The 22,675-nt window shown below is 39.9% G+C and overlaps 1 protein-coding gene across 3 annotated transcripts in view; it reads left to right on the top strand.

Moving 5' to 3' along the window:
• epha8 (eph receptor A8) overlaps window positions 1-22,675 on the top strand; it is a 391,056-nt gene that overhangs the window by 283,902 nt on the left and 84,479 nt on the right. For all 3 annotated transcript variants that reach the window (XM_049570869.1, XM_049570874.1, XM_049570881.1), the window contains 2 exons: window positions 9,789-9,944; window positions 10,154-10,567. In XM_049570869.1, coding sequence (XP_049426826.1) covers window positions 9,789-9,944; window positions 10,154-10,567 — 570 coding nt within the window. The remainder of the gene's footprint in view (window positions 1-9,788; window positions 9,945-10,153; window positions 10,568-22,675) is intronic.

A 22,675-nucleotide genomic window follows, 5' to 3' on the forward strand; every position in this document is an offset into this window, starting at 1 on the left:
ATCACAACAAGCCGGTTCTGGCGGTATGCTTTCAAAATGGCGGAAGGGGGTCCAAAGGGTTGGGGCGCGGTGTTGTGACGACATCTCCTCAAGCCTAATTCAGTTTCATACTACATCATGTTTCAGGTTTACTGGAATTCCGTTCCAAACAAATAACTTTGATGGACTCGATTCAGATTCAGGTTTAGTTTTTAAAGCAAATATTCAATTAAACACCACATATTCAAATGATGTGACTGAAATTCTGTTTTTTGATGCAATTATTGAAGTTGAGCAATTCAAATTCAAATATAAATTATTCAAATTTAGTTTCTAGTGACAAAATTTTCTTCTGCCAATATTGCTGATCCTTCTCGTCCATTTCAAAAAGGTCTCTAACAATATATGATTTATTGACATCAGATGCTGCAAACATTGTTTTTAAATATATTGTATGAAATATGAGGGAAATATCAGGAAAATGATCTTAGAATAAAGATTGGCTTGTCAGGCAATACATCAGAATCCATTATCGTCATGCTTCCTGTTAATTACTTTGCTTATTTCTGTCTCTCTACTCATCTGCTGCTGATGATGATACATTCTTTTATTTAATTCTAAATGTTTCTCTCTATCCAGAGTACTAAATGAGTAAAGCATCAGAAGTGAAGTGAAAGGTTATCGCAGCCAGTCTTGACACAGAGCACCTTCCCTCTGCCTTTGCATATTCACCTATGTGTTGATAAATTTGTGTTGCGTGTGGTTACTGTGGCTCCATTAGACACACTGCGTGTATGTTCGTGTGTATTTTGCATTATCATAACCTTTGCAAGTGTATGTGTGTGTGTGTGTGTGTGTGTGTGTGTGTGTGTTTGTGTTTGTGTTTGTGTGTGTATATGTGTGAGTGTGTGTAGAACTCCTGGTGAATCTGTCAGAGACTTCAAAGCACTCGCCGCCTCTCTCCTTGATGAACGAGCTGTTCCGATGTTTATCGTGACCTGCTTTTCAACTCAGGGGCTTCACAAGAAACATCAAGGGATGGAGGGATTAACAGGATAAAAAAAGAGGAAGAGAAAACAGTCTGGGATAAATACTGCAAATAGAAATAGTTTCTGGCACATGTGGGGGCCCTGACAGTGAAAAAGAAGAGCACCATTTCTCCCAGTGTTTATCTATAGTGATACACATACTGTAGTGTGTGTTTACATTATCAGTACTTGTGCAGGTGCGTGTGTTGCACATTCTGAGAGGTTCAGTTAAGTCTTGGTTGCTTATGCTGCAAACCCTGTATACTGAATGCAAATCAACTAAAGACTCAATATCCTTTGATGTCGCTCAAAGATTAGGACATTTACACTCATATTACACTGTGTTGGTGACAGCAGATATACCAAAGCCTTACCATGTGGTACTGAAGATAGCTAAATTAAATTCTGAATAGAATCTGGTATTATAAAAAGGGCCATTTTAAAATGCCCTGCAGTAAAAATAATCTGCATCAAATATATTTTTCCACGGTGGGTTTTTAATCAAAAGTGTTTATGAACTAGTTTTTTAGAGTGTCTTGAGAGTTACACATATGAACATACAAACGGGGAAATAACACAGGTCTCACCGACTCACCACCAGTGTTGGGTAAGGGTTACTTTAAAAGTAATCAAAGTACGTTACTGTGTTACTTTTTAAAAAAGTAACCCGTTACTTTACTGCATTACTCCCTGAGTAAAGTAACTCAAGTACTTTAAAAGTACTTCCAACATTACTCCCTGAGAAAAGTAACTCAAGCACTTTTAAAGTAATTTTGAGTATTCTACATTTCCTATTGGGCAATGGACCACAGGGCGCTAAGTCTACATTTTTTTGTCTCCAAAATTGAAGTTATGGACCACTTGCCCTTCACTGAGATCCATTTCTCCCATCACAGCCGTCACTTTGACCAGTAGAAACACAGAACGATCTGCTGCCGTAGACAACTGTATGACAACAACACCCCAGCATTTTTAATATTTCCTCTAGGGATGTTACCACACAGAGTAAAAGGGGGAAATGATGGTGTGAAACAGCAGAGGCACTTTGTCAACCCGCTGAGTTAACCTTACTGTCATTAGCATCAAGCTAGCAAACAATGGTACATCCTCATGGTCGGACATAAAGTAATAACATTAACAAATAGCAGCGGGGCTTTTACTCACCACAGCTGCAGAGGCTCCCAGCTTCATTTGAAACAAACTACATTATAGATGGTCCGTTATTTATTAATCCCTCTGTGTGTTTATATATTTCCTTTTTATCTGCTCCGTTGTCTTTGTAAAGTTAACATATTGCACTGTCATTTCAAACTCAACACTTGTTTCAAATTAAAAACCCCTTATAACCTCAGCTGAGAGAATCCCTCCATTTTCTAAATAGGCTTTTATTCTGAAACATTTTTCAGAACTTACTGTGGAAGATACAGTAGCTTGATAGTTCACGCTGATGCTTTTAGGTGACTACAACAACATGCCGGCTGGCACATGAACAGACACAGTGACTCAAATAATAGTGAAAATAATAAAAATAGGACAAGAATAACCCGATGACATCACACACGCCGTGAAAGACGACCGGGGTAATTGGTGAGTACCAGCATGTAGCGTGTACCAGGCATATTGCAAGTCCTGAGTCTGAAATATGTCTGTCAGTGAGTCCTCCACCTATTTAGACTCCACCGTAGACAATGGCAGCATTTCTCCGACCACGTAGCGAGCCACAATGTCCGTGGCTTCTTTCAGGCTGATAGGTTTAACGTTATCTCCGTTATTAGAACCAAACGACAGCCGTTGCTGTTTCGGAGCTGAAGGACCAGCGTTCTAAAAGTAACAGAAGTAACTGATGTCTTGTTTGAAAATGTACTTAAGTATTTGATTACTCAAACAGCAAACTAATGCGTTAGGTTACTCGTTACTGCAAAGTACTCTAACGTTATACCCAACTCTGCTCACCACAAATGGAGCAACGCCTGCGAGCTAGTTCAGGCAGTCAACTGGAGCTGCACTGATTCATACACACATACGTCACTCCCCATATGTCATCTACAAATACACCCTCTAAATTTGAAAAATATTTAAGCTGCAAAATCTTCCCAGCTCCCCCTTTGCATTGTCTATGCCGCTGCTGCCCTGCACCACCACTCCCTCTTTCAGCCCCACCTCCACCTACCCCAGGCTCCGGCTAGGGGAGAAAATATCTGCGGGACATGATGAAGCCGGAGTCCAGACACCAAACTCTAACTATGTTCTACTGTTGAAATACACATTGAAATGTGAGTTGTCTGTCTGAACTGAGGTTTAAGTTACATAGGACTCTAATCACCAAACGCAGCCAAAAGAAAATCTGTACAACTTGTGGAGAAAGTCCAGAATTTTAAAGAGAAGATGTCAAACTAATTCTAACCATGTGTGTGTTCCATGTATGCATGTTCAGAAATCAAAACCTAAATTCAAATAGATACAGCTTATGTCATCTGAAAGAGTAAACTGAGCGTGGAATAACTTGGGAGGGAACTGATGAAATTGCCAAGAAACTGTATGATTTAGAATATAAAATGTCTGTTGTGTTCAAAGACACTTTTGTTGATCTGGAAACTATGTCTTATGTTGCTCCGCTCTCTCAGATTTAACTAGCTAGCCCCCAACAGCTGCTATTAGCAGTGAGTAATAATGCTAAAGGACATCTAAAGGTGAATTTATTGTTGTGCTCTGCAGAGCCAACACACAAGGCCTTTGCTGTTGTGAGCATTTATACCCTAACCCTCTCCAGTTAAACCTCCATAACACCAGTGAATGGTGGGGCTTCTGTGAAGTGCTGTAAAGTCTGATTAACACGCCTAAAACATATGAAACATGGCTTGATAGCTACAATTTCAAACACGAGTACATAAATCGGCTTCACAATAACCCACAAGGTTCACAGACAAGACAAAAGTCTTATACTAGACAGGTTTTCTCCACAAATATAACATGCTAATGTTATCAGCAAAAGCCTATGGCATTTTACTCTGTATAATTAGCCTATATAGTGACTAGCAGAAATTTCCTTATATGAATCCAGGAGCAACAGAAAAATTTAACAAAGGTAACATCACAAATTTCAGCTCCATTACAACTTACAAGGCTCACAGACAAAACAATAATCTTATACTGGACATGTTGTCCCCCAAAGACAAAATGCTAATGTTATTAGCACAAGCCTATGCCATTTTACATTGCATAAATTAGCCTTGCAGTTAGCACAGTTTGCCTCTACACACAGGATAAATCACACACAAGACTTAAAATGCCATTGTATGGGGGCTTCATTGTCTTCACAATTTATTTTTTTCTTATCTGTGAAATTAAAGTAAATTTAATCTTTGTCAGTAAGTAAAAGAGTTGGATAAAATGTGGTGTGTGTGTCTGTGTGTGTTTAAACTTTGCAGCCTTTCATTGTCCTTACTTTCTCACAGAAATCTTACGTTGGTCTTTTGTAACACTGATAATGTAGGCCCACTAATTGATGCACTGTTGGGGTTGTATGAGGAGTGAGAGCATTCATAGGACAAACACACAACAAGGAGCATAGTGTCTCTCTACATCTCCTTCTCTGTCCACATCTACATGTTTTTCTCATTCTTACTAAAACCACATATTGACAGCAGACAGGACAGGCTGGGAGAAGTGAAGCTGACAACCATAAGTCGTGGGTGCTGTAGCATTGTTCCGACCTCTCATTAGTCCGACATCCCGTTGTTCCGATATGTGATTATACTAGGCTATACTGTATTTGTGTACCATAGAGGATCAGCAACGCAACAAAAGTAGGCTACTGGTCAAGATACAAGTGTCATAGAGAGAAGAGAATGAAACACCATAACCTCCTGTTATTAACTCTGGGGTCCGGGTTCTGTGGGGAGCTCTCCGCGTTGCTGAATGGCTCCCGGCGGGCGTATTTGTACCTTGATGGTGACCTTAACCACAGGGCATCATGATGATTTTGGAACAAGGGACTTCGGAACAATGGGTTTAATATGGTCAGAACAATAGGATGTCGGACCAATGGGCAGACCCCAAGTCGTGGAGGGATGTGTGGAGAGGGGGGGCTGTTGTACATGCAGTGTTGCATAAAAGTCGTAATCATTATCACAAATGAAAAGTAGGATTTAAAAAAAAAAATGACCATCCATTTTTTTTACACCCTTGTATTGGAACCATAACTGGCTCTAAACACTTCAATGTCAAATCACTAACTCAGATGTCAGTTAATGACTATAAACTTTCCACTGTCTACACAGGAATGTTTGTTTAACAAACCGTCTATATAAAACAATCTGTATAGTGAAAGTCAGTTCTCTAGAGTGACCATAAAAAAAATTCTAAAAGGTCCAAGTAATTATCTTAAAAGAGACTCTTGTAGAGGTTTGAGAAGGTGCAATACAATGTAACCTAAACAATTTTAGGGTTGGATAAATCAGTCTGGTCTCACTTTGAAGTTGTCGCATACCAGTGCTTGGTCAGTGACTTCCAGCATCAGACACTGACACTGACTGTAGGAAAAAAATTTGCAGTGCTGTACTAACATAGTGGGCTCTTTCCCGGCGCAGGGTGGCGAACCCCGCGCAGAGCTAGTTTCGAGCAGCGCAACCCGAGGCGCTCTCAATTTGGTAGTTTGGCAGACCAAGGTGCACTGAGATGGGTGTGGCGGCGCAGCAGAGGGAGGTGTCGACAGATCTAGCTTGGCGCAGTGACAGTTTCGTGCCAAAAGGCTTCGCCGAAGGTGCGCTAAAAGCTCGCCAACTGAAACCAGGTCTACTGTCAGCGCAGGCGGAGCGCAGCCGGTGTAAGCCGAAGTTTGGCTGACCGGCGGACAGCGCGCACACACGTGTCACCAAAACTTCACAGGCAGGTTTCCAGAATATCAGGCACATTAATGATGCAATAAATAGCCCAAAAAAAAACACTATTCAATGCAACTATCTGCAATCAGCACATAAATGTATCTCTATATCAACTGTCCCCTTTCATCTGATGTCAGATCAAAGGGGATTGGCACCGTTTGGCATGTTTGGCACGCGTAATGGAAACCCAACCTGATTTGATCAACACAGCTTCAAAATAATGAGTTCACATCCCTCTCAGCCAACCACAAACAGCCACAGCATCAGATAGGGAGTATATATTCAGCATCTGTCATCTTAGAAAAGTCAAAAGAAAAGAAACAGAGTGAGACTGTGAGGGAGAAAGAGAGAGCGCGCGCACGCACGAGAGAAACGCAACATTGATTTACAATTGTGGTGACCTCCTCCCAGGCTACCTTTGCATCATCAGCCCGTGGAGGTCTGCTCGCAGTTCCGTATATTCGGACACTGTGAGCTTGGACCTCCCAGACCAAAACATCAGTTTCCTCCTGGGAGAAGTTTGGCCGTCTGACGCTGCTGCTCTCTTCTGCCATGGTGAATTGAGTAAACACTCATTACACCTTCGCGTGGCGCATTTAAGGGTGAGGAGAGGGGCTCATTTGATTGGTGTGATGTGTGTAAAACCCACTCCATGCCTTCTCTCCTCCCTCTTTCCGACTTGCGCCGGTAGGAGGGACGGAGGTGGGATAGAGGAGTAGCTGCGCCAAGGCGCACGGTGTGCCAAACTTACAAAGTCCGCCTGGCCACACCCAGTTGGCGAAGCACAGGTGCGCTGCGCCTTCGCCATGCCTGGTCTGCGAAACTAGAGCCCAGTGTGTTTATTTTGAAAGAGACTGTATGCAAACTATATTTGCTGTGAAAACAGAAGTGTATTTTGAAAAGAGAAAATGCATGTAACAGGCTGCAATCCATGACCAAAAGTCGACATGTGATGAGGTCAGAGTGAGCATGTGTTGCATAAATAGCCTATACATTAAGTATGCAATGGTATTTGCAGTTGTTATTTGTTGAACACATTGTTATTTGTAGTTGATCACAGAAGGAACAGATATACTTTAACATACAAAACAGATGACAATTGACCAAAGCCCATCTCAACCCCTGTTGTGGCTTTATATTTGTAAGTTGGCGGCTTCTAGTTGTGTCACATCCCAAAGAAAAATTGTGACAGGGATGTTTGACCAAAAGAAGTTTATCAATGAATCAATGACTTCTATTTGTCACCTGAAATTGTACTGGTTGCAACTCCAGTGAAATACAAACCCATCAGCTACTTCAACTTGTGCATTGCGGTTAAGTCCTTTTTTTTTTTTTGCCTCTTCTGACATTATAAATTATGGTTTGCCAGATTGTGCAGTAGATTAGAGTTTTTTTCCTTTGCTTTTTCCCCACAGCATCCAATGAATTTTTAATTTTGGAGGCAAAGAATGCAGTGTTTTTAGCCACCCACACTGTTTATCTTTCTTTTCCATTTTCATTTCTATTTCAGCTTTATACAGTTCTATACACCAGGGTCGCTGGTCACTACAGTAAACATAACTGGTGGTGTTTGCAGGTGGGAAGCCTGAATGGATAGATTACTGAATGGGTTTACTGGGCACAGCCCAGGGGCCCAAAGTGTCAGGGTAGCCCCCTGGCCTTCACTTGCAAAATGGCACTTAAGTAAACATGCACAGATCAGGGGGAGACTGAAATGACCACAAACCACAAAAAGACAGAGCCAAAATAAACACAAAATTATCTCAGTGGGATGTGAAATGACAGTAGGAGACACAAAATAACCACAAGAAGACATAAAACAGACACAAAATTATCCAAGTAAAATATAAAATGAGTGAAAGAGACAAAAAACCACAAAGTGATACATGATGACTACAAAGGGGCACGAAAACAAAAAGACATAGAATTACCCCAGTAAGACACACAATTACACAAAGAGACACAAAACCACAAAGAGACACAAAACAACCAAAACAGACACAGAATTGCCTCAGGAAAACACAAAATGACACAAAAAGTCACAAAACAACCATAAAGAGATTTATAACAACTACAAAGAGACACAAAACAGCCAAAAAGACAAAAAATTACCTCAGTAAGACACAAATGCCAAGAGGGACAAAAACAAATATGAGACATAAAACAACTTCAAGAAGACACAAAACAACCAAAAAAAACCCCCCCACAAAAATACCTCACTAAGATACAAAATGTGACAATGTGACAAAACACGAAGAGATACCTAATGACTACAAAGAGACACAAATAACCTCAAGGAGACACAAAATGACCGCAAAGAGACACAAGACAGACACAAAATTACCTGAAGAAGACACAGATGACACGAAGAGACACAAAACTATAACAACTACAAAGAGACACAAAACCACCACAAGGAGGCAGAAAACAACAACAAAGAGATACAAAGTGGCTCCAAAGAGACACAAAACAGCCCAAAAAGATACAAAACAACCAAAAACAGAACAAAATTACATCAGTAAGACAGAAAATGGCAGAGACACAAAACATGCAAAAAATAAAAATACACAAAAATATAAAAGAGACAACAAACCAAAGAACAATGCATAATATCTACAAACAAATACAAAACCACAAAGTCTGTGTCTTGCTCCTACGTAGGAGAGGTAGTGGGGCCCAAGGGCCCATTGTCTCATAATCCACCTATTGAAGCCCATGAGCGGTTCAGGTGGATGGAGGAGCAACTTCTCCATTCAGTAATGGGTAAAATGAACCTTCACGCACTTTACAGTTTAAATGGTCAGATTTTTTCCTGAAAAACAAAAAGCTTCATCAGGGTAATAATTACAGGGTGTTCCAATGAACAACTACCTAAAATTGCTATGAAAAACTGAAACTGTGAAAATCATTAAAAATCTAATCATATGGTGACATTGCACATCCACAGTGTGTGTCTGTGTGTTTCTGTACAGCCATGGTTACAATTTGTATGTGTACTTTTCAGGTACAAGCATGAGAGGGTTTCATTCTTTTTCCTCCCTTTTTCTAAAAATGTCTCAGTCAGTAATCCAGAATACATTTTAACTATTCACTTTGTTATAGTTTCACTCATGTTGGTTATCCAATTTCATGGCTCTTTCAGCACCTTTGAAGTCTAAGCACCTAAAATGGCCCTCTATAAAGTTAACAAGGAGAGGTTAGGAAAACACTGCATCTGTAAACTAACACTCAGCATTCTGGGGAAACATAAATTACCCTGTGAGGAAGAGCAAACATGAGCATGACGGTGTCTGCTACTGCTTTCAGAGTGTATCCGTGGTTTACCCCTGCCCCATTTACCATAGCAGAAGCCTATTAACCGCCTGGAAAGAGAATATATTTATCAGAACCCCCTACATTATTAATCAGTGCAGAGTTAAAAGTGAATATGTATCAGAGGAGCTGAATGAGGTTGAAACACGGTCTGGATTTTGAGGGTCTCACTGGGAGTATCAACAGTGCAGAGCCTTTTCAGCCCAAATCTGAGCAGAGAGAAGTATGACTTTCATCTCCCCTGCTCCACGGTCTCTACGGTTACAAGGCCTGTAATTATACAAAGATGTGGAGGAGTGGGGCGAGGAGGGGGTTATGTACTAAAATGAAGGCTTTGGAGGAGATGACACAGTTTTGAAAAAGTTGAAGCAGAGTTGATATGCACAGCTTGCTATAGCAGTGTGATTCATGCCTTTCTGGCTGCACTCTGTCTCAATTTTATCATGGTCTGAGTTATTATGGGAGTGCAGAGCCCTTCCCTGCAAAGTCTCTATTTACTCTATTTTCTCTCTCTCTCTCTCTCTCTCTCTCTCTCTGTCTGTCTGTCTGTCTCTCTCTCTCTCTCTCTCTCTCTCTCTCTCTGCAGCCTGTGAGGTGGGTTTCTATAAGCCGGTGGCAGGCGATGGCCTGTGTGGTAAATGTCCTCAACACAGCCACTCAGAGACCAGAGCCGCCCTCTCCTGCCCCTGCGACTCCAACTACTATCGAGCGGCAGATGACCCGCCAGCAGCTCCATGCTCCCGTAAGCACAAACACACAAGATCACCCAGCTCCACAAGCAAGAGCATCTCCAAGTAGTGCAAAGACATATGCACACACTCGTATACACCCACAACACATAGAAACTACGGAATGTGCCAAACTTATCTATGCCTCAAAAATCAAATTTACTTTTTTAGACAGTGACCAAACCTGTGAATCAACTCACAAATCCACCTTCCTCTTCTTCAGGCCCTCCATCTGCTCCAGTGAATGTCATTTCCTCAGTCAATGGGACGTCTGTGAATTTAGAGTGGGATCGCCCTCTGGATACTGGAGGTCGCAGTGACCTGCAGTACAGTGTGTTGTGTCTGAAATGCTCAGGAGGGCCTTGTGAGGACTGCTCATCCTCTCCAGGAGGTTCTGGTGGAGGGAAGACAGGCGGAGGGACGAGTGTCGGAGTCGGAGGGACGGTGGAACGTTTGGGTAGTGCAGCAGTCCGATTCGTTCCCCGCCAAAGCGGGTTGATGGAGCCCTGGGTGACAGTGCTCAATCTGGTGGCTCACACCAACTACTCCTTCCGCCTTCTGGCCACAAATGCAGTGACGCACCTGAGCAGCGAGCCATCCCCTTATGCCTTGGTCAATATCACAACAAACCAGGCAGGTAGGGTTCGGAACAATGACATACAATTAACGCTATAAAGGCTTTGGTGCATGGCATATGCAAGTCCTTTATGGAACTTGTAGCCCATAAAATAATTTGTCCTGACTCTGCTTCTGTTTCCACTGTTTCTGGAAATACAACCACAGCAGCAGATTTTTTCAGAGAAAAAGCTCTAAAAACTCACTCTACACTACCTGTTCAGCACCAAACAAGTTACAGCTGGAGATTAGCTGGCGAATGTAGTGGCTGGTGGCAGCTAAAGAGCCACATATTTCCTTCAGGAGTTGGTGGATACCAAAACAGAGCTAAAAGAGACATATTGGATTTACACTTGCCAGCTGGCCAGAAGCATCTGTTTGCTTATGACTTAGTCCATATCGAATTAAAAGGTGATATTTTGTCAATGTTGTGTTCACAATTTGCCCCCGACTGCCCCCAAAAAATTGTTACTGCAGATTTAACTGTTTTCTTAGCAGTGTTCCAGTAGTAGAGACCCTTTTACTATTAGAAAACAATGAAACTTTTTCTGGTGGGTGAGGCTTAGCTGAAGGCAAAACAATTCCCCCCAGACATTAGCTAGCGCTAGCTATTGGCTTGCAACTAGCCAACAAGCTGTTGGCTTTTTTAGACAATGGAGGAAGATGATGTGAGTGGTGAATTTTGAGATATTCATTCCAAGTGCCGGAGTGCACTCTGGCAATAACTGGACTGTTTGTAAATTTGTAGTGCTATCGGAATTTACCATTCAGTTATCCAGAGCACCGCAGTCTCGCAGAGCATACTCTGGGCACTCTGTCTGGGGAGATGGAGCAGCAGAGTGCTGAGTGGAGTGAATGTGTGATTAACTTCACTGTTTGTCAATTAATGTAGAAATATAACATTCCATTTCTTCAACCAACAGGGCTCTCATTTTAGTGTAGAGCATCAGACTGAATTTACGTCCTGTATTCTGTCACTCTGTGGATGGATGATTTGCAGGGATTGCTTGAAGTGGGATGGCCGGCTTTGCAGTTGATTACTATGCCAATCTCACAAAGGAGGATGACACTTGAAAGGTTTCCTCCAGTTTGTTATCAAAGCTAATGTTAGCTAATGCACCAAAAATTTAGAGTTACAGAGAAATCCAATTTTCCTCTTAATACCTCACCAATTTCTGATTAGGTGGACTTGATAACCCTGAATACACAGCAAGTTATTCAACCTTACAAAAGGAAATACTTTTACCCTAACCTGATATGAAGTGTGTGCTGCATACGCAGGCATTTTTTAGGTCCTTTCATCTTATCACATTTAACCATAATAGTTTTCATTTTTGTTGACAGTCCATGACGGCAGGTATGCGATACAATATGGATTTTGAGCCATGACTCCTTTTACTCTGGTTCCCAGTAACACAACAAGATGACAGTTTAAGACTCCTATGCAGCCTACAGCCCTGTAGTGGCAAGTTGCATTTTGCCTCTAGCTAATAAAATGACGTCATTGTGAAGCTGACCCTAAAAGGGTCTATAACTACTTTTTAAATGGTATAACTCTCAGAGATGATTGCTGTCCATCCCACAGTCTGTTTCCCCACATCCCTCAGCACCATGCCCCTCATCTGCTGAATCTGGAGAGCATCAAACAGCTAGCTTGTGTGACAGTATGATGCAAAAAGAGAGCAGGACTTGCAGTTGCTGGTGCATCCTTCATGGCAGCTTACCTGTCCTAAGAGTCAGCAGGTTCAAAGCTGATCTAGTGTTGGTATTGTTCACTGCTCCAGTTTGTCAGCCTCCTACTGTGGGTGGGGGCCTTCCAAGGGCATAGGTTTTGTATCAAGATGTATCATCAGTGCATTCTCCAAGATTAGGATTGAATGGTGTTGCTGTGACGTGGCATCAGGTTTTGATGTCTCACCATGAAACACGAAATTGCTTTAACTATGGAGTAAATGGTCCAATCTGCACCACACTTCACATGTTTGAATATAGTCCCACCCTGGACACATCAATTTTCACACAATTTTCAGTCATAGACATAGCGCCAACTACGGGCAACAGGAAGTACATCTTTTCAGACACTTATTTACCTGAAATTTACATGGTGTGGTCTATATTTGATGTAGAAAAACATGACAAATTATTGATGCATTCTCCAGTGCTCTCTCAAGGAAAAAGGACATGGTACAAAATTTGAAATAGGTCATTCCAGCGCCCACACTTTATGAATTATATGCCATCTCAATCCTGCGTGCAGTGTCTGACTTTGACAGAAATGAAATGCCACGTCAGCCAGAGTACTGCCAGAACCTGAGTAGTACAGAGGTGCGAGGGCTCATTCATCGCTGCTTGCAACTTTAATCATTAGGGGTTCAAGCCTGAAGGGCTGAAACCCTTTTGGTTTTGTCCTGTTTTATTATTAGGGCCCGAGCACCCATGCTGCGAGGACCCTCTTGAAACTGAAGGAATTATTAGGGCCCGAGCACTACACGGTGTGAGGACCCTATTGAAATTGAAGGAATTTTTATCATATTATTAGGGCCTGAGCGCCAAGCGGTATTTTCAAGGTCTCATGCTCATATGCCAAAAATTGGCTCAGTAGCGCCCCCTACTAAATTTCGACAATGCAGCCCCCGAAGCTGCTTTCACCTACATGTATGAAACTTGGAAAACACATGTAACAGCCCAAGAAGTACAAATAAAGCCTCTTGGAGCCATACTCTAAACCCAACAGGAAGTTGTCCATTTTCATGTTAATGTGCAATTTTGGTGTATTTTTCACCATTTCCAGTGGTCCTAAATTAACGAACTAGTCCTACAGGTTTTATCCAATCAAATTCAAACATTGGTCTGTCCCACCAAAAGACCTTGAAGAAGAAAAGTTATTACAAGCTTGAATTTTCATCAATCTGTTTGACCGTGGCAAAGCGTCAAATTTAGGGATCTAGCCACAAAACAAGAAGTTTATAACTCCAGCATACATCTTCCCCAAACTTCACAGGATTGATGACAGTCCCATCCTAAACATTATGTCAACAATTAGTAATCAATAAGCATTCCCAACTAGCAACAGGAAGTGTCATGTTTTAGACTTTGATATACATCTCCTACAACGTTGACCTTATCAACCTCAAACTTGGTCAACACAGTCATAAGACCTTGATGATGCTTTACTGTGAAAGTTTTTGTCAAAGGGTGTGGCCATGGCCTGGTGGCGAATTTTGATATTTCGCCATGATGATAAACATTGCTGTAACTTGACTCTACATGGGCATATCTTTCCAAAACTTCACACGTATGAAACTCATACACATCTACACAGGACATTTGAGTCACTGTCATAGCACTATCTACTGGCAACAGAAAATTACTATTTTCATTGATGTCCCTCTAACAGGCTAATCAGACCCACCTCAAATTTGTGTCTTTATTATTCAAAAAGTTGCTTCAATCAAAGAATATGTTTTCAATCAAAAAACCTTCACTTCAATAAAAAAAAAAAAAAAACATTTTTAATCAAAGAAAAATAGTGTTTGAATGCAAAAAAGTATTTCAGGCCCAAAAAAATTGCATTTGAACACTTTTTTTCTTTGCTTGAAATTTTTTTTTTTTTGGTTGAAGTGAGTTATTATTTGACTGAATATATTTTTTTTTGATTGAAGTCATCTTTTTTGTGTTTGGGCCATATTATGGGTAGGACATTTGTGTCGTTATTATTCAATCCCAAAAAATATCACTTCAGTCAAAAGAAATATTTTCAACCAAAAAACATTCACCTCAATCAAAAAATATATTTTCAATTAAAGAAAAAAAGTGTTTGAAGGCAAAAATAAAATTGAGACCCAAAAAAAATCTTTTCAACGCGTTTTTTCTTTGTTTTTGTTTTTTTTGTTTTTTTTTTTGTTTTTGTTTTTTTTTTGATAGAAGTGAAAAAAAGTTTTGGAGTCTTTTTTTTTTTTTTTATGAATCATTTTGACACAAACATCCTGCAGTGGGCGGATGCTTCCCGATTGGTCAGACATGTTTAAGTGACAAATGTCTACACTAATGATGTTTGAAATAGGAATCTCTTTCTGGAACAAGCAAGTCGCCATTTACAAGGTACAGCACTGGCACACCTGAGCAGATGGGCTTTTTAGTGATTCCCCCACTGTCACTGCACCAAACCTCCGCCAATCCCCCTGACCCCCCCCCCCCCCCCGAAAGCAGGTAACATATAGTTACATATAAAGCAGGTTTAACTAACATCACAGAAAGCGAGCAGGGCTTGAGAAAAAAAGCTCTGGGTTTCAAAGTGTGAGATGAGCCTTCTCTGGGGGGAGTCAGAGGACTTCAGGAGAGGCATAACGTGAGGAAAAAAGTAAACCAGAAAATTGCAACTGTTTGCATCTGGCTAGCTAACTTTACATACATCTGGGGCAAAACGGATGGATTTGTATTACCTACAGCGAGAGAGGAGAGTGTCTGGGGTGAGCAGAAAATGGATGCAGCTTTACTTTGGCGTCACCCTTGTAAAAAAAAAGTCTCTTGCGCTGTGTGTTTGAAAGTCTGTGAAAGACCTGCAGCCCAACATCTGCTGCTAAAGCTGAAGCACCCCATTCACTTTAACAGCAGATTATCCATGAATCCCAGTTTTCTTCGATGAAAGTTTGTAAATCTACCTGATAAGTGTAACTCGCCATTTATCAGCAGAGAATTGAAACCCCTGGGGACGGGTATGGCTGCAGACTGGAGCCTCTCGTCTCATGGCTCTCGTCTCATGACCTCTCGTGTCATGACTTGGGCGTGTACAACAGCAAGTCTACAGGGTCAAAAATGCAAATTCGCGATTTCTTGACATTCTTGCCACCAATAAATCAAACCGAGAGGAGAAGAAGAAGAAGAAGATGGCAGTGGCATTACAGGTAAATACCCAAAGAGACCATTTTTTTTTACTATCCATTTAAAAAAATAAAACGGTTAAACTCTTAACTTTACAATTTTAACCATCCGGATAGTTTGTAACGTTGCATTTGAAACGTAAGATGATACTACGTGTCCTTTGGGTTAACACATACATCTTTATTTGAAGAAACGTTAGCGTTTACCGTTTTTTTTTTTTTTTAGCTAATACCTAACGTTATGTACTCTGTACAAAACTGCGCTCAGTGCAACTGCACATTTAAGAGCTGCATGCCAGGTATTCACACTGTGCTTTTAACAGAATTCAAAAGTTCAAATGTTACTAGGTAAATGACTTTGTGTCTGCAACAAAAAAACAAATCTTAATACCATGCACTTGAATATGCTTTTGTTTTGTTATTGCTATACCCACAGGTTATGTTGGACGTGGGAAGTTGGGAGAGCTCCGAGGGATTCATTCTGAGGATCCCCACCCTGGATTTTGCAGCCAGTTCTGCCAGCTGCAGTCTGGATGTTTTGACTAAAGAAATAAAAAAAGTTGCATTCTTTAAAAGACTCGTTTTTTTATATATTTTATATATGTATTATATATTCCTTTCACACATCACAGGGAAATTGTTATGACAAGTGCTTATCCTGTAGTGTGAATGTGCGTGCATGTACAGTATGTGTGCATATGTGTGTGTCAACTAACACATGAACAGGACAAGCAGCAGTGCCAGGCAGATATCTACAGAGCCTGCAAGCTGAGACACACAATAACACTGAGGCAAGGCGAGGCAAGTTTATTTGTATAGCACATTTCAGACAAAATGCAACTCAAAGTGCTTTACATAAAAAATAAAATGATTTTATGAAAGGACAACATGTAAAAGCAACACAAAGCAACAGTACATCGAAGAGGATTCTATACTATGTATAAAACAACTTTTCAACCAGGATTCCTAAAATACAATAGGAGAGGTCATGAGACGAGAGGCTCCAGGCTGCAGTCATATGTTTAACACAGGAGAAGTCATGAGACGAGAGGTTCCAGGCTGCAGTCGTATGTTTAACACAGGAGAGGTCATGAGACGAGAGGTTCCAGGCTGCAGTCGTATGTTTAACACAGGAGAGGTCATGAGACGAGAGGTTCCAGGCTGCAGTCATGTTTAACACAGGAGAAGTCATGAGACGAGAGGTTCCAGGCTGCAGTCGTATGTTTAACACAGGAGAAGTCATGAGACGAGAGGTTCCAGGCTGCAGTCATATGTTTAAAACAACTTTTCTACCAGGAAAATCTACCAGGATTCCTAAAATACATTACAAAATACAATATTATGTTTAAGACAACTATAGTGTCAGGCGCGAGCTTTACAAAATACAATATTATGTTTAAAACAACTATAGTGTCAGGCGCAAGCTTTTATTCTGAAATTTAGAAGCTCGGGGGGCGTGGCTTCTTTATCACCAGACGAGAGGTCATGATACGGGAGCCATGAGACAGGAGGCTCCAGGCTGCAGCCATACAGTCTTGGCTGCACAAGCGCTGCAAGGACTGTATTTATAACACGGGGAGTGTATATTTTTACTGCAATAAGTCCACATTTACCTACAAAATAGGTGCTGAATTAAACAGTGGCTCCTAATGTTATTTTATTTAAAACCTATTATTCATGCTACTTGTCTTACACCTACAAACAAAGCATGTTTTAAATAGTGTATTTTTATAAGGGAGTTCAGCAAAAATCAAAAAATGAAAATCATCATAACTTCTCAGAAATTTTTGTGTGCTTCTGAGCACACGGGCAGACATTGAAGTTACATGACGGTCTGGCAGACTGTTGTGGCACTTGGAGGGGCGCTGTAATACTGGCAGTCCTACTGTTAAGTGTGGGTCAGCTCGATCTTACAACTCCTTCTTAGTGAAGGATCTTCTTAAGCTAAGAGCGATCTGGGAAACGCGGCCATTGTCATATCAACATACAGGGAAAATGTGTCCAGAGTGTATGACATTTACCGGGAGAGCTAGAGCCATTTGACTAAAGCTGACATTATTACTGCTGTAGCATTTTGTTATTAGGCTAAATACTACATTTCTTACAGTGTCTGAGCTGATTTATTGACACAGCGTGCTTGTAAGTTGCTGTAACATTAGGTTGTACTTTTTTTTTTTTTTTTATCCAACAATGCGCTTCTGTTCCGGGTCACGCAAGTTGGAGCAAATGAAAAATCAAAATCAAATTTTAATGGTGGCCCATTTTTCGATTTGCTATTTTTGATGTGAGCATAAAATCAAAAATAAGAAAAACAAACCGGTCCGTGTATCATTCGTTCATTCCATTTTCAATCTAAAATCAAAAATCAAAAAATGAAAAAACGGTTTGTTTTTCATTATTTGTTTAATAATAAAATTCAAAAATACAAAAAACGGTTTGTTTTTCTTATTTTTGATTTTATGCTCACCTCAAAAATAGCAAATCGAAAAAATGGGCCACAATTAAAATTTGATTCTGATTTTTCATTTGATCTAACTTGCGTGACCCAGAACTATTTTCTATGGAAGCGCATTGCATTCACTGGATAAAAAAAATTATACACCTTATCTCGTAATTACGAGAAAAGATCTCGTAATTATGAGAAAAGATCTCATAATTACGAGATAAGATCTCTTAATTATGACATCAGGAAAGGTGCCACATTTGCCACTGCTTTGCTCAGAACCACATACTGCACATCCACGAAGGGGGGTTGGAACTACTGTAACCAGCTGCCACTTGGGTGGTGCCATCTTGACTAGGCCTATATCCCATGATGATACTCAATATCAAACACTGTCACCGTGGCAAAGCCTTATTGGCCATAAAATAGGAACATGTTTTTAAGGGGCAAGGGATGTTCACCAAACGTGGCACACACATCAGAGACCCCCCTTTTCTGTTATCTGATGTGGTTTTTGTGCTTTGATGTGCCAGGATGGCTTAAGAGCGCCCAGATGTAACACTCTAAGACGTACAAAAAAGCCTCTTGGAGTCATGCTCCAAACCCAACAGGATGTCTGCCATTTTGAATTTACCTGTGCCACTTTTGTACATTTTTGCCCATTTCCAGGGCTCATAAATTAAAGAACTAGTCCTAGAGATTTTATCCGATCGACTTCAAACACATTTTTGACTTGTGAATGAGTCAATGGAATTTCTTGCAATAATGAAAAAATACTGGCAATCATGTCCGCCTGGCACAAACCACATGTTTTGGACAACTGTGAAGTGACAGAATGTCCCAACATCATGGTTCTTATATTGCCAGATTCCAGAGTCTCCCCTCTTCATATATGGCAGAATATGTCATTTTCCAACTTGCTACGGTGAGATACATGTAAAAATGTAAGAATTTAGTCACACGGATTTGTTTTTAATATAAAAAATTAAAAAATTAATATAAAATACAGGCACATAGAAGGACATGAAATGATGGCAAATCTGGTTAGCCCAGATTGTCCTGGAAAAAAAAAACAAGATATAGCATATGTATGTAGCCTTTATAATGACTGTGAGATGAGCTTAAAAGTAAAGGTAGTAAAAATACCCCAAAAATGCCTAGGGCCCATAGGGTTAAGTAGCCTAGTCCACCTGGGATGGGGTCTAAGAGACACGTTGATGATTTAGATGAAGAAATCACTGCGGTCAATTCTTGAAGAGAAATTGGGGAGAAGAAATCTAAATATATATTAGGTCTTACAGCTGTGTTTGAGGTTAGATAGGTACTATCTGAGGACAGGAGGTCATGAATTTTGCCTCTAATAGTTAGAATTTTGTCATTAATAAAGCTCATAAAATCATTACTGCTAAGGGCTAAAGGAATACAAGGCTCAATAGAGCTCTCACCAAGTCATGCATTACATGCAGACATGAGCTATTATGAATGTGATAAACAGCTTCATGTCCTTTGAAACAGTTTTCAATAGCATAGTATGTACTTCTGACAGGTCAAAGAACAAAGTGAAGTTTTATATAAGTTCATATTTTTGAAACTCCATCATCAGTAGTTCTGTGACGTCATGTCATATTGCCATACCTTAGCTTTTGCTGAAACAACGCCCCTGCCTGGAGGTCTGCACAGAAGACTCCTGGCTCTCCTGACGACCACTCATAATTTAATTCAAATGTAATTTTGGGGAAAATATCCATCTTCTTGTTGTAACGCTAGTGTCAGTTTGTGTCAGTGTAGCAGTTGGTTAATTAACGGTTGTGTTTATAGTTTTAACACCTGTGAGGAGAGTGATTTTACTGTTACAAGTCCGAGTGATGTTATAGCTACTCTATATCAGTACTCAGGGAATGCTTCTCGTCCAGTCAAATTACTCGGTCGGAACTAACTGTTGTATAATTAACTTTATGTCTTAGCCAAACAGAACACTTAAAATCAACACTATTTTATTACATGTTTTAATTTGTAGACTACTTAAGTAGCCAAACATACCCCATATGTCACATCATGTGTGGCATATCCGATGTACATGAGTTATTACCCCTCAGTATCCCTCAGTGATGTTATCCATCGTGACTGAGAGATGAAGAGTATGGATTGTCGAAGGCTGAAACTGTACTCATTCACCTCATTATTGGACTTGGTATCTCATTATTTTGACTTAGCAAGTCATAATTTTGACTTAGTAAGTCATTATTTTGACTTAGTATCTCATAATTTTTGACTTAGTAAGTCATAATTTTGACTTAGTATCTCATTATTTTGAATTAGTATCTCATTATTTTTGACTTAGTAAGTCATAATTTTGACTTAGTAAGTCATTATTTTGACTTAGTATCTCATTTTGACTTAGTATCTCATTATTTTTGACTTAGCAAGTCATTATTTTGACTTAGTATCTCATTATTTTTGACTTAGTAAGTCATAATTTTGACTTAGTATCTCATTATTTTGACTTAGTAAGTCATTAATTTGACTTAGTATCTCATTATTTTTGACTTAGTAAGTCATAATTTTGACTTAGTATCTCATTATTTTGACTTAGTAAGTCACTTAGTATCTCATTATTTTGACTTAGTAAATTGTTATTTTGACTTAGTATCTCATTATTTTGACTTAGTAAGTCATTATTTTGACTTAGTACCTCATTATTTTGACTTAGTATCTCAGTATTTTGAGTTAATAGATCTTATTTTTTTTCCATCAAGTGGCGGAAATGGGCTTCCATACTGTCAGGCTAATAAGTACATGAATAAACTTCTCACAGTCTAGGGATGGGTGATATGGCCCTTAAATAATATCACTATTATAATATATAATATATATATATAATTCTATATTACACTATATTATTGTATTTATAGTATTTTTGGGGTAACAATATTCTTGATGGGCGGCACGGTGGTGTGGTGGTTAGCACTCTCGCCTCACAGCAAGAGGGTTGCCGGTTCGATCCCGGGCGTGGGAGCCCTTCTGTGTGGAGTTTGCATGTTCTCCCCGTGTCAGCGTGGGTTCTCTCCGGGCACTCCGGCTTCCTCCCACAGTCCAAAGACATGCAGATTGGGGACTAGGTTAATTGATAACTCTAAATTGTCCATAGGTGTGAATGTGAGTGTGAATGGTTGTTTGTCTCTATGTGTCAGCCCTGCGATAGTCTGGCAACCTGTCCAGGGTGTACCCTGCCTCTCGCCCAATGTAGCTGGGATAGGCTCCAGCCCCCCCGCGACCCTCAAGAGGATGAAGCGGTTAGAAGATGAATGAATGAATGAATATTCTTGATGATATGACAAATTAGTAAAAAAATATATATATATTATTTGAAGAAAATAGATTTGCAACGAAATAAGTGATATAGTTTTACATGTCAACCTAACAGTTTCCCTTTACATATTCAGTAAAAACTAAACAACTAAAGTAACTCAGAGTGAGATTCAGATTCTGTATACAATATTAACAGTACAACTAAATAAAATCTACCACAAATTACACATTTAAACAGTTCCCAAATACAAAACAAAAAGAAATGTACCCTGGGATCTATATATATATATCAATCAACAGGCAATGTCCTTCTCTTTAAGCAAAATCCTGAATGATTTTGATTTTGAGTTGTTTTTTTTGGTTCACATTCTCCTCTAATCATCATGCTATAACCTGAGACAGGCTGTCATGTTACCATAACCATTGCACATTTCACATATATGTAGTTTTTTGTGAAGCCGCTAGGGTCATGTAAGATTACATTACCAAAGATTTATGACAAAATCACTTGACGAGACCGACTCCCATGTATGCACAGCAAAAGAGGAGAGGGAGAGACGCTGTGCTGCTGCCAAAGGAGTCGTTGAATGAGTTTCCTCTGTGCAGTAAGTTGCTAAAAGAGTCTGAGAAGTCCAAGGCTGTTCATAAAACATTCAGGACACCACAGTTTATTCTACACTACTGAAGCTGCTCCTCTTGGAACCACCGTGGAGTTAGTAATAATTTGGCTTTCAGCCATGCTTGTTGCCTGCAGATGACATCAATATGTCAGTTGAGATATTGTGACTATCATGATATAAATTTTTCATATTATATTAACAATTATACCCATATTATCGTGAACAAGATGATATGGCATACCCCTACCGCAGTAATACAAACACAAGCTAAACAGCAGTCACTAACGGACCTTTCAGTTTTCCTGGCTGCTTTGGCTCCCGGAGGATGTGCTGTGTTGCTATAGACTGTATGCTTCTGGATTAGCAGCTAACGAGAGTCTGTCTCTTCACAGCTGCGTGTCCTTCATTCAGCAGACATGCCCCAAGCATCTCAAAGGGTCTGTCCAAATGACCTCAACTTAGTAAAGAGTTTATGAAGTCTGTTTATGAAGTCTCATGTAGCTGTCAAAACCACCTTAATGTAAAATAAATAATTAAGCATTCTGTCTTGAATCATGCTATTAATTTTCCCTTAAGAGCAAATGTCCACAGCAACCTAAACCACAGCAAATAGAGCTACATGTACAAATAATAACAGATAACAAGATACTAAAAGTATATTAAACAACAAAATATTCAAAAACAAGGGAAAATAAATAAAAAATGTAAATGCACTAAATGAATAACTGAATAAATAAATAAGATACCTTCACACAACAGGATCTGTCTGAATGTATTTCATGTGTAATCAGGACATTAGCGTAATCTCATCACCTTTGATATGTGGTGGTGGTTGAGGAACCACATCTTTAACTGACAAAGCAGTAATCTCTCCTGTT

This window comes from Epinephelus fuscoguttatus, linkage group LG1, assembly GCF_011397635.1.
Source record: "Epinephelus fuscoguttatus linkage group LG1, E.fuscoguttatus.final_Chr_v1".
NCBI lineage: Eukaryota > Metazoa > Chordata > Actinopteri > Perciformes > Serranidae > Epinephelus > Epinephelus fuscoguttatus.